The sequence below is a fragment of the Rosa rugosa genome, chromosome 3, assembly GCF_958449725.1.
Source record: "Rosa rugosa chromosome 3, drRosRugo1.1, whole genome shotgun sequence".
Taxonomy (NCBI): Eukaryota; Viridiplantae; Streptophyta; class Magnoliopsida; order Rosales; family Rosaceae; genus Rosa; species Rosa rugosa.
Window position 1 is genome coordinate 32,589,088 of NC_084822.1, and position 13,468 is coordinate 32,602,555.

Here is a 13,468-nt window from a genome sequence, read left to right on the forward strand (position 1 = left end):
GCTAGGCCTTTGGTTATCGGCCGACCCGTAGTCATCAATTCAAAAAGAGATTTATTGTCTAAAGGCCCATCAGCCAATGGTTCAAATTACTCTTAGTCAGTTTCCAACTCAAACTCAACTTGGGAAGATAATAACCGATTGACAGAGAAGGCCGATAAGTGATACAGATGAAATTTGATCAAGTTAGTGTTTCAATCGAATTGAAGTTCGTTAGCTGATAAGGGGAGTTCAATCCAAGGTAGTCTACAGTCTACTTCAATATTAATTACAGCCGTTGATGACGACCATCAGAGCCAATCAAGATAGAATCCGGCGTCAAGTCAGCCGACGATAAGTATTGGAGCCAAATCAAGATAGAGTCACTGAGCCAAGAGGAGGCCGAATTCCACTCAACGCCAAAGCGCCAAGAGATCAGTTCAAGTCACAGAGCAGCCAATATAAATATAAATAGAAGCATCGACAGAAGACATTACACACACAACTCCATAAACTCAAGCCATCAAGCTTTTCTTGTTTTCGTCTTACCTTTTGCTTAGGTAGAATTTCCGTAAGTTCCTTACTCCATACCCAAGAGGGTCAGTTTGTATTTGCTTTTGCACTAAGGGTTCCAAGTGCCCTACACGCGGAGGTCCTTGTTTTTCTCGATTCATGTTGCTCGGCTCAAGGAGTGGCACTTTCAATGGATTGAAAACGAACTCTCTGGTGGTTGTACAGAATTTTGCCTCCCCAGCCCTAATCTTTTGGAGGTGCGTACGGTGTGGCTAAATGGTCTATCAGTTGTGCCTACATGTAACTCATATATGTCGAGAGGGAAATGGTCCGACTGGTGGGTTAGTTACATGTCGAGAGGGAAATGGTCCGACTGGTGGGTTGGCTAACTATGAAGCTTCGATTGAAGGGAGCCGGGTTTGGGAGTCTTTGTCTCAGTTCTTGGTCCCTGCGTTTGGTCGAGATTATGTGTCTTGGCCGACTTACCGGTTTAGATAAATTTTTGAGGCTGTGTTCTTGTTTCTGCTAGAGATTGGTGCATGGGTTTATTGGTTTCAGTCCGAGAACTTTCTAGATTATTCTAGTCTTGGTTTTTTTTTTTTGGGTGGATACCCTTCTTGGCTTTGGTCATCCAGCCCACTTGTAACCTCACTTTTATTTTTATTTTTTCGTACACCACTTGTAACCTCTCTTTTATCTCAGTAAAAGTTTGAGGGAAAACAAAACCAGTATTCTTCACGTAAAACCGAATCCTTAATGCAATAGCACTCCTATTCTCTTTTGATTTTGTTTTCGTTCTTTATTTGCTAAAACAATAATCCTATGCCCTAACGATGTAGATGATTATATTATATATAAATAAGCGGAGAGGTGATTAAGTTTGACAGTACCTCTTCAATCTTCTTCAGAGATTTCAAAATTTCAAGGGAGGATAACTATGAATCCAGGTATGAATTTTCGCTGAAACTATTACTTTCTGTAGTTCTTAAATCTTTTGAAAAAAAAAAAAAGGTTATATATATTTGGTTACCATTAAATTCCGCCATTTGCAAATTGTATTCGAAAAATATCATAACTATTTCTGTGTGATTGCTGTAAAACTTCTGTAATCAAGATCTCTTCTACCGTACATACATATATATTAGAGTTTTAATAGCCTGTATCAACAGTTACAAGTCATATTAATGATATGCATGATGCATGAAATATGTGCTGTACATACGCATGAAATATTACTAACTAGCCAACTAGGACACATTTTGTTTTTCATCCCATCATATATACGTACGTAATGTTTATGGTTCAAAATTAACTTGTTTGTGCTCTCAGGTTGGGCAGGACTACCAAAGGACTTGTTGGGTTTAGTTTTAGAAGGATTAGTATCATCATCAGATTATCTGCGATTCAGCGTTGTTTGTAAGTCATGGTTTTCTGTGGCAAAGGATAATCAGAGGCAACGCATATCAAGATTTCAGCAACCTCCGATGCTCCTGATTTCTAGTGCAGATGAAGAAAATTCATGGAATTTATACAATGTTGTGGATGATAAGGTTCTGGACATGCAACTAAGAGTGCCGAATAGACGATTTTGTGGCTCTTCAAAAGGATGGTTGATATTTGTGGATGAAAGTTTTGCAGTAACCCTACTAAATCCATTCTGCTCCAATGTTAGAGGAAAGAAAAAGAAGACAAATGTGACAATCATTCGTCTGCCACCATTGCATGGTAAGAAGGTATGGATTAAAAGATGCGACTACTATGTCTTCAAGGCTATATTGTCAGCAGACCCAATACTAGATCCAAAAGATTGCATTCTTACGGTAATTAATGCTGAATATGGTCGACTGGCTTTTATCAGACCCAGTAGTAGAGACAAACGCTGGACTTATGTTGATAGGAAATGGGGCTTAATTGAAGAAGTGGTATATTCTGAAGGTAAAATTTATGCAGTTGATAACAACAGCCAACTTTTTTCTTTTGATATTAATAGCTTGTCGAAGTTGGAACTTGGGCAAGGTCTTTCTTCGGATGGCTTTAGCAAGAGATATCTTGTATTCAATTCAAATAAGAAACAGTTCTGGATGGTTCAAAGGTATATTCACTACCAAAAAGACAAACGTGAGACCACAAAATTCAAAGTTTTCAAGATGAACTTCGATGAGCACGAGTGGATAGAAATAGAAACCCTAGATGATGTTGCCGTCTTTGTGGGTGATAACTCCTCAGTGTCTGTGGCAGCTTCAGATTTTCCGGGTTGCCGGTCTAATTGTATATACTTTAGCCATGATGAGGATACATGTGGCACACTTGAGCCTTATGGACCTAATGATTGCGGAGTATATGAAGGCCAATTCTTAGGTGCGGGTAGCCGCACCACGTGTACGGTGCGGCTGCCCAATCAAATCTCAGAAATTTTTGTCTTTGTTCCGAAATTGTCCCTGGTTTTTAAATGTGAAATACCCAAAATACCCCCCTGCTAGGGGAATGATTGGCCTGCCGCACCACGTGGCGGTGCGGCTGCCCCACGCAAGAATCACTCGTATATGAAATAACGAGTCATCGTTTCTTACAGCCTTATCTAGATGACTCTAAGAAGCTGTTGAAGTTAACAAGGCAACCTCCAATCTGGTTTGTGCCATCCTTTCAACTGTAATAGAATCGTTCGGTGCACTAAAATTGTTCGATAAATTGTGTCGTCACTTGAAAGTTCATTAGCTATTTTGTGTTTTGATGGCATTTTCCCTGTACTAGATTTTATTGCTTGGTCTCGAATGGAAATTAAATATTACTAGCATTGCATAACTTATATAGTGTAGATAGGGTTTTATGTAGTGTTGTTCTCTCTCTTTTTTTTGGATAGTGAGAATTTCATACATATATATATAGGGCCTTCTACTGAGGAATTTTTTTAGATTTTAATGAGTTTAGAGTGGTTTAGATAGATTATCCGGTTTGTTCTGGGTTTTCTTATGTAAGTTCTGTTAGACTCTGACCTGTTTTCATGGCTTTGATACCTAATAATATCAAATCCTATTAAAAAAAAAAATTTTGAAATCTCAGAAGAAGATTGAAGAGGTACTGTCAAACTTAATCACCTCTCCACTTGTTTATATATAGTATAATCATCTACATCGTTAGGGCGTAGGATTATTATTTTAGCAAATAAAGAACAAAAACAAAAGAGAATATATACAGAGGCGGAGCCACGTTGGGGCACGGTGGGTGGGTACCGTGCCCCAGTAAGATTTAGTATAAAATCTTTTTAGTTTGATATTACCATTGGTAGCTGGTTTGCTATAGTGGCAGAAATCTTTTTGCATGTGGATGTGGTCCTAGGTTCGAGTATCGCTAGCAACAATGCACTTTTTTTTTTCAAACATTAATATTATTCTTTCTTCTCAACAAAAAAACATTAAAACTATTCTCTCTTATGATTTTAAATTCATAGATAAATTATAATTCCATTATGAAAAATTATCTCAAATCTAAAAACTATAAGTTTGATTAATAAAATATGTAATTTAAAAAATATATATTGATATTTTCGTAACATTATTTTAATTTTTTATTTTTATTAAAATTTTGATATATTTTAAATTAAATTTTTTTTTTTCAAACTTTAGAGTGTCCCACTAATCTTAAAGTTCTCGCTCCGCCACTGAATATTGCATTAAGGATTAGCTTTTACGTGAAGAATACTAGTTTTTTTTACCTCAAACTTTTATTGAGATAAAAGAGGTTACAAGTGGTGTACTAAAAAATAAAAAAAAGAGAGGTTACAAGTGGGATGGAAGAAGCCAAGTATCCACCCAAAAAAAAAAAAACCAAGACTAGAATAATCTAGAAAGTTCTCAGACTGAGACCAATAAACCCATGCACCAATCTCTAGCAGAAACAAGAACACAGCCTCAAAAATTTATCTACACCGGTAAGTCGGCCAAGACACATAATCTCGACCAAACGCAGGGACCAAGAACTAAGGCAAAGACTCGCAAACCTGGCTTCCTTCAATCGAAGCTTCATATATAGTTAGCCAACAAACCAGTCGGACCATTTCCCTCTCGACATATATGAGTTACATGTAGGCACAACTGAGAGACCATTTAGCCACACCGTACGCACCTTCAAAAGATTAGGGCTGGGGAGGCAAAATTCTGTACAACCACCAGAGAGTTCGTTTCAATCCATTGAAAGTGCCACTCCTTGAACCGAGCAACAAGAATCGAGAAAAGGAAGGACCTCCGCGTGTAGGGCACTTGGAACCCTAAGTCGTGATGCAAAAGCAAATACAAACTGACCCTCTTGGCAATTGGCATGGTGAAGAACAATGCCTCCGAAGCCTGCATGCTCCCAGTCCCGAAAGAAACCATCCGCATGTAAAGGAGCACCATATATACACCATCTTGCCTTGAGCGGTTTCTTTCATTCCATAGACACCAAAGCAGGTTGCAAGCAGCAATATAGCTAGGCCAAAGTAGCTTTGAAGATTTGTTAAGAAATAAAATTTTGTATACGGTCTATTTACTGATTGAGTTTCATATTTTCTGTAGTGTTACGTATAAAACAAAACAAAAAAGAAAAAGAAAAATTGGGTATGCACGTGATGAATTTCTTTAACGTAATACTACATTACTACTATGAAGAAAGATCAATCGAGTTTATCTTTTACCCCCTAAATCAGTTTAATTATTTTGAGTCAGGGAGTAATCATGCCAATACCAATTGGAAGCTCGTGAGGCCTAAGCGGCATCACATATGGAGAGGTACCTCCAGACGACGTGATTAGATAGAACTCTCACCTGTATAAGCCCAATGCCAGTCAACCCTATGTATTTGAAATATGGAGAGTTCTTCGATTTTACTCGTCGCAGAATAAAAGACATAGAAACCCTAAGGACTTTTGGCCGTGCCCATTAAGAAAGAGAGTGATCGAGCTTCTAGCACAGCCAATTATTTGTATCGTCGATCATCTCATATTTTAGGAATTTTTAGTTCGAGTAAATTCACCGATCAATTTTGATGGAATAACTCTATCTTGGTCGATCTGTACTGATCGAAGAACTTTCAAGAACATGAAGCATGCAGTTGATAGCAGCTTAGAATATTGTATAGTTTAGCTAAACTGAAGCACGATACCTTATACAACCAGTACACTTCAATACCCTACATAAATCGATAATTGTAGATGTATGTTACTCAATTGCTAAACTTGGTCTTGATTTGTGGGGTGTCATTGCCAATTTACTGCCCCCTTTGTCTTTTTCAATGTATTTCACCTAAATTTTCGCTATGGGTCAAATTACGCGAAGGAAAAATGTGATTATTTCATGTGAATCTACTCATAATAGACCCAACTTGCATGCGGTGCAACGGAGGCGTTTGGCGCATTACTAATAGACTAACATATGTAGTATCGGTATCGTATCCACTTAATCACTTTAATGTTTAAATTAAGATCGATATGCATACTGTCATCACTGTACCGAATGTACGTTTAAGTTTTCACCTTGAAAGTATATTAATTTGCGTCAGCTTTGAATGATGAAGTGTCCTGGTTGAACAAAATTCGACTTTGATACCAGTTGTTGTGCCATGGAAGTGGCATGACATACTCTTAGACGAGCTAGACATAGTATCGATATATTCACTTAACCATGCACGTTAGTGAAAATTTGTGAGGTTTTATCTCAAAAACTAAACATTTTTTTTCTTTTTTCTTTTTTGGAGAATAAGCTGATCGAGTTATTTTTTCATCTCTAACAAACTTGGTGTTGGTTATTTAGTAACTAATTAAATACTAAATAACCGCCACCGAGTATATAGCACCCTGGCATATATGTAAGAGGTACCAACTAAGCTAGTCTAACGACACAACCACCTCACTCTCTCGCACTCTCTCTTCTCATCAATTTCCTTTATCCCTTTGGTTCTTGATTTCTCTCTCTACTTCTCATCATCAAGTCCCCAATGTCGACGAACAAGAAGACTGATTCCGCCAAATGCCGCTACTGTAAGAAGGATGTGGAAGAAGGAAAGATGATGGCGCATCTTGAGAAGGTCCACTCTAATAAGCTGGACGAGAGGACATGTGGAATTTGCAACAAGATCTTCTCAAGCCTCCATGCCATGCTCGATCATCAAAAGACCCACAAGGGTTCTTTCCCCCGATGCAGGTTCTTTCCTACAGTACTTACTTTAATCATTTGCATGTGTGCGTTTAATTTCTTGAATAAAGAAATTGTTGGATAGATGCATATATGAAACCCTAGCTTATTTGATTCCTTAACTTTCAGGAGCTGCCCCAAAGCATTTCTTGATAAACCAACCCTGTTTGAGCACATCGGGAAGTTCCACTAAAGATGAAGGTCCAAGCTTTCATGCATAGCGATCTTCTTCTCTCTTGGTTCAGTAGTATCGACCATCCTGCTCAATAATTGTAAATTCAAGAAAATTAAAGAACCCTAAACCCCCTAAACCCATGCATCAATTAATATTGTTGTAATGTTGTTGGTGTTTTTTTTTTTTTTTGGCATTTTTGTTTGGGTGAATGTTCATTTTTGATGTAAATGGATTAATTCGTATATGTTCAATAATTTTCGTTTTGTTTCTTTCATTTTAATGTCCTAAATTTTCCTTTTTTTTTTTTTTTTTTGAAACGCCTAAATTTTCCTTTTTAATAATGTGGATATTTGACGCCCTAATTTTGGTCCTTGACGCACGTGACTTTCACGATGACGTGAGGTGAGTTACTGGTTTACCTTTACCGGGAGGAGGGTGACTTTTATTTTTCATAAGAGAGAGGGAGGGAGGGTGAAGGGTGAATTTATTGGTTTTGATAAAGAGAAAGAGGGAGGAGGGCGAGGAACCCTAACGGATCCAATTTATATATGTAGCTGCACCTTGGATTCCATTTTCAGACATGTAGCTGCACCTTCTTGATCTCCATCATTATGGTTTGTGAGTTTTGTGGCAATTGTTAATTTTATCGTTTCATATGTTTGGATTTTGTTTTTGTTTTTTTTTTTTTGTGGGAAGCTCCAATCTAGGAGCTCTTGTGTTTGTTCATGATAGTTAATTGCCTTGCTTGGTTTTCTGATTGGGAATGTGATGGCTTGAAAAGCCTGGGATTTGCTGACAATTAAAAATCTGGGTTTATATTCGATTTTGAAACAGAGGAACCCAGAAAAGGGGGGGGGGGGGGGGATTAGGATCCAAAGTCTGGGCCATCATTGGCGAACTAAGTTCTTTTTTATTGTTTTCGTTTTGAACAATTGGGTAGTGTATGTTTAGCAGAGACCCAGATAAAAGTAGGGTTCTAAACAAGTAAAGGATTTTTGGTGGAAGCACATTTTTGTGTTATCCCTTTGTGTTATTGCTGCTGCCCTTTTGTGGTTTGAAAAGAAAGTTTTTGGGCCAAAAAAAAAAAAAGTGTTTATGGATATATTTGATTTCAAAGAAGAAGCAAAGTATCAACTTTTTTCCAGAATTTGGAAACCTTGTTGGGTGAAATGTATATCCTACTGCATTTCTAAGCCATTTGTCTGACCTCATTGGCTGAAGGGTCTCCCAGGTTTCAAAAGAAACACACGCTATATGTCCAAATTTTCACCAGGGATCACACTCTGCTCTGTTTAGTATACATTAGGCAATAGTATTTGGAGAGATTTGTTTAGCCTGTGCCTCGATATTTTTGATGACCCTGAATCCTATTTTTGCGTTGAATATTTCACCAGGGCTCACACTCTTAAAGTCTGAACCCTATTTTTGATGACCCTGAAGCCTATATTTCTGTTGAATATTTAATCAGGTCCTTTTGATGACCCTGTACCCTATTTTTGCATTGAATATTTCATCAGGACTCACACTCTGAACCCTATGTTTGATGACCCTGAAAAAAGAAAGAGAGACACCTAGTAGCTTTCCAGAAACCCTTATTCTTAGTGAAGAAGGACTATAGATGTGCGCATATATACAGACACTTGGAGGAGTAGCAGGGTTCACAAGTTTGGGTCGGATTATTTCTAGAGTCTAGAGACCCAAGTTTGGGAAGTGCATATGGATTCTTCGCTTGTTGAGTTGTTCAACTTCAATGAGCATCTGCGGCTTAAGAAGTAAGAGGTCTATATATGCATAAATCTCCTTTTAATAAAACAGTATGGATTCTTCACTGGTTGAGTTGTTCAACTTCTAAGTTATAATTTTTCTTTTCAATTACTGTAATTGTAATTTTCCCCTCTTTCTCTGGAGTGGGTGAGTAAATCACCTATTCAATATTTGCATTCAGCATCATCTCATCAAGCTCTGCATGTAGCCTTGTGGGTTCTTTACTTTCTGTTTTACCAATTTGGAGTTAGCTCTATACTGCTGCTGCTGATAATATAAAATTGAAAAACGAAACTTTTGCACCGGGAGCTCTTAAAAGTTTACATTTTGACTCGTTGGATAATATCAGAGTATATAGCGTACACAGTACACATATTGTAGCCACTGCTCTCTCATTCTATTGCTTAATCTACTTAATGAGGTCATGGAATGGGATTCTCTTAGGATTGCAATATTTTCTAAAAATTTGTTACTTGATTTAAACAACTGTGTTTCTTTTAAATTCAGATGAAAGTATGCATACAGGGTCTCCATTTCTCTGTCTTTTTATTGCATCTAAAAGTTTGTATGACTTGTTATAACTTATTGGAGATGCATTGATACAATTTCGGCTTGGTCTTTGAAGTACGACCAGATTTTTGGGTTAGTAATTTGTTAAGTGTGAACTTGATACGTGAAATTGCGTGTGTGACTTTAGCACTCCAAATTTGTAATGACTGACAATCTGAGTTTCATCATATACTGCAGATGGGAAAGTGTTGTAGATTTGTTTTATGCCTCCATCTTCTGAGACACATGCTCTCTGTTATGCTCTGAATAATTGTAGCTGAGAGTACACTTGGAACTATACTACTATAGTGTCAAATTTTAGTTTCATGGTGAAGAAAACATTTAGTAGGGTGAAAATAACTTCACCCCTCCATTTTAGTGCGACATCGAGTTGTTGGATATTAAGTTATATAGTACATCCTTATTTCAAGAATTACTTCGAAAGGCTGATACCAGAATTTTAGCAATATAATGCAACTATTTATCCTTTCTGTTGATTTTCAGCCCTGTTTTCAAATTATGGGTGATATGATTCTCTGTTTTTTGCAAGGGACTTGTGGCAAGAATATTGAGCTTGAGAATCCGTTTAGAAATTAAAAATGAAATTTAGCTCAGGCAAGAAGAAAAGCTCACTAACCATATCCTATCATATGTATATAAAGACGCAGAAATTTAGCCGTCAAAGGAACTTAACTTTTGAGCATGATTCATAGCAGCCAGTAGTAAAGTGATCAATATATGGTCTTCGAATGGAACAGCTGAAACAATACAGTCTTATATTCCCATGACCATCTCCAAATGATTTAAATTAGTCTGGTCAAAGATTGATCAATACGGTCTTCAAAACATATATGCATGTTGTTCGCTGTCTTTTCTGAGAAAACCCGGTGACTTGCTGAATTCATGGAAAATTAATTCTGAATTCCAAGGACAGGGATGAATGCTTAGATTATTTGCCAATAAAATTATTAAATTGAGTGGGAGAAGTGAGATCTTCACCAGTCAAGACGTATGGCATACCATATTACCATATTGCCGCGCCCAGGTATTGGGTGCAAATCCAATGACTACCCAAACCAAAGCGTGGCTAACTGGCATCTTTCCAATAACATTATTCCTTCTCGGAGGCGCCTCAATAATTTGCCCTCTTCCACCGTCTAAACGTAAACCCCTGCTCAAGTTTGCTTCTCTCATCTCCCTTACCACCCTCTCTTTGGTGACACTACAATCAGATTGGCTTCTTATTGGCGATGGATTGGCTTGTACGTCAGATTTCAAGTTTCTATTATAATAATGCATGTTGTGGTCTATTTGGAGGAACCGGAATTCTAAGGTGGTGGACTAGTGGCACGATACTTCTCCACCGGCATCCGAGCTGGTGATGGTAACTTTACATTGGTGGCCTAAATATCGAGACATGACACCACTACGCAACCTCTAGTGCAATGTTAGTATGTTATGCACCCTCTTCACCAGAGATAGTTTTGTCTCAACTTTATAAGCCGAACACCAAACAATCACCACTAATTAAGAAGAACAAAAATTACCAATTCACTTAACCTCCGTCGTCAAAACTAGCACAGCCAACTATTACTATACCATATTTGAGACCAACTTAGGCAATTAATGCACGTACTACCCCAATCCACCTTACAAGTTAGACTCAAAAAGACGAAAAGTAAACAGCTGAACAAGCCATCATCGCTCAAACTATCAAAGGTGATCCACCTCCCCCTCAGACCAATCGGCCCTAAGACCAAAGCTGAAAAATCGATGAAAGCACAAGAATGAGACCTAAAAGAAAGAACAAGTTCCCAATTAAAAAGATCTCGAAAGGCCAATAATTGCATCATCAAATCCCCAAAAGAGATGAGGAAACAGTAACTCGATCCCAAGTCCAACAAAGATCTTAGGGACGAACCAGACTTGTTGGTGAAACTCTAAGAGAGATCGTCATAGCCCATAGCTGCTTCTGGCGAAAACCATGGAGAGACAACTCTTAACAGATTTCTTGAGACTTTTTGTTATAAATTATAATAGGCTTAGTCTTTGATATATAATAGTTATAATTAAATGAAGAGCAAACATATAAAAACCAAAACCAAAACTTCACTATATCAAACAGGATCGTAGAATCATTCTTTAGTGAAAGCACACTGTTCTGTACACACTACAAGAGAAAATGTCATCGGCGACAACCCAAAGTTGTCGTAAAAAGTCAAAATTTCTTGCTGAATTGAAAATGCGACGACTTTGGGTTGTCGCAACCAGTTGTCGCCTTATGTGTTTTACTGATTGTCAAAAGCGACGAAATTACACGGTTGTCACTTTTCAAATATGCGACGCAATTGGTTCCTCGCATATCACAAATTGTGACACTCACAAATGTGTTACCAAAAACTATATGCGAGACTTTATATTTGTCACTATTTTTAATATACGAGGCTTTGTTTACGTCGCATATTCCATATGCGAGGTTTGGATGTTTGTTGCATTTTCAATTGGCGACGCAATTCGTTCCTCGCATATGACATCTTGCAAGACAAGAGAGTGCGTTACAGAATGCTATCAGCGAGACTTTATATTTGTTACAATTTCCAATATAGGAGACCTTGTTTACGTTGCATATTCCGTCTGCGAGGTTTATATGTTTGATCAAAAATTTATATGCGAGACTTTTTTTTGTTGCCAAAAATAACTGCGAGGTTTCATTTTTGTTGCATATATTAATATGTGACACATATGCATTTGTTGTAGAAAATTATATGCGAGGCTTCTTATTTGTCTCCTATAATTTCGTCGAGGAACTTATTGCGTTGCATATTGAAAAAACGACAACCCTGTTATTTCGTCGCTTTTGACAATCAGTAAAACACATTACGCGACAACTGGTTGCGACAACCCAAATGTGTCGCATATTTAATTAAGCGAGAAATTTAGTCTTTTTACGACAACTCTGGATTGTCGCCAATATCTTTATAAAGATATGTCAAATTAGCATAGTTGTCGAAAATATAAATGCAAGATTAAATATTTGTTGAAAAAAATAATAGGCAAGATCGCATATAATTGTAATACCCCGAAAAATCCAAATTAAATTCCGTAGATTTTTAGAAATGATTTCACGATAATAGGAGCGAGTACGAAGCTTGGAAAAGTTGTGGAATTAGTTCGAACGATTTTATTTCGAAAACGAACGTTATTTAGGGGCTCGCGAAAGTTGTCTTTTTATACGTTCAAAATTTGGGAAAACTTCCTTCATGGAAGTTGTAGAGCTTGTCGATACGATCTCGTGCATATGTGGAACGCAATATTCGGAGTTCGTATGAATAAGTTATGAATATTTGAAAATTGGGAATTTTCTATAAATATCAAAAAAAATGTTGACTTTTTCATTAAGGACGAAAACATGTTGAATTTGCGGAACAGTCCCCGCGTTTTCTCTCTGTCTCTCTTCAGAACCCTCGGGTCCCGACCGACCCGACCCGGCCAAACGACGGCCCTCCGACTTCCTCCGGCCTCGGACCCGGAGCTTTTCGAGGTCGCCGCCGCACGCTGAGCAGCTCCCCAGCCTCGCCTTGCTCCGCCGCTGCTCCAAAAGATGGATCGAAGCCACCCAGACGCATGATTCTGACCCGGCCGGAAAACCACTTTTCCGGCGTTGCATGGGCCGATCGTCCCCAGTTTCGTGATCTCCTCCTCCCCCTGATCATCCCTATGTAAGTCTTTCATCACGATTTTGAGTGTAGACCGCTAGATCAAGGTTTGACTTTTTGGACGCCTCTGATTCAATCTAGGATCTGATCGTGCGACCGAGATTAATCCAACTTCAACGCTTGATCTAGGACGATCTAGACCTTGTCTCAGAAAAAGTTAGGTATTAAAGTGGTTCAATTCTGTATTTTGAAGAAGTTTGTAGTTGACAACTTTAGCATCTGAAGTGGTTAGCCGGCGTTGACCGCCGCGTTGACCGCCGTCTGTCCTCCGCATGTGGCGGTGCGTCGGACCATATTTTGAGTTTATATTATCTGGGCGATGATCTATGCATCCATACGAGCGTTTTGATATATTACAAGGTTATGTTAGAAAAAGTTGGTAAATAGTGGATTTACGTTTTTACGTTACTATTTACGGTTTTTACGTTTTATCTTCGGTTTACGATCTACGAAGATCAGACCATCGGTTTTACTTCAAATTTTAATATGTTGATTGTATGACTGTCCCGGTGACTTTGTGAGGTCACGGGCGAAGATCCGACCGTTGGATCTTCGTATATTTGAGAAATAGTGATTCGGAAGGCGATTCGTGAGAATCCGACCGTCGGATT

At 38.1% G+C, this 13,468-nt stretch overlaps 1 protein-coding gene and 1 long non-coding RNA gene across 2 annotated transcripts; both read left to right on the plus strand.

Annotated features, from left to right (window-relative positions):
* The first annotated feature begins 1,426 nt into the window (after positions 1-1,426).
* On the plus strand, positions 1,427-3,841 carry LOC133737582 (F-box protein At2g26160-like). Its single transcript, XM_062165114.1, has 3 exons — positions 1,427-1,436; positions 1,819-2,825; positions 3,776-3,841. Exons 1-3 carry the CDS (start codon positions 1,427-1,429, stop codon positions 3,839-3,841), a joined length of 1,083 nt encoding a protein of 360 aa, XP_062021098.1.
* A 3,470-nt stretch (positions 3,842-7,311) lies between these two features.
* On the plus strand, positions 7,312-9,628 carry LOC133739679 (uncharacterized). The gene is made up of 3 exons (XR_009860751.1): positions 7,312-7,446; positions 8,346-8,600; positions 9,340-9,628. It is a non-coding gene; the product is annotated as an uncharacterized LOC133739679 (long non-coding RNA).
* The last annotated feature ends 3,840 nt before the right edge of the window (positions 9,629-13,468 follow it).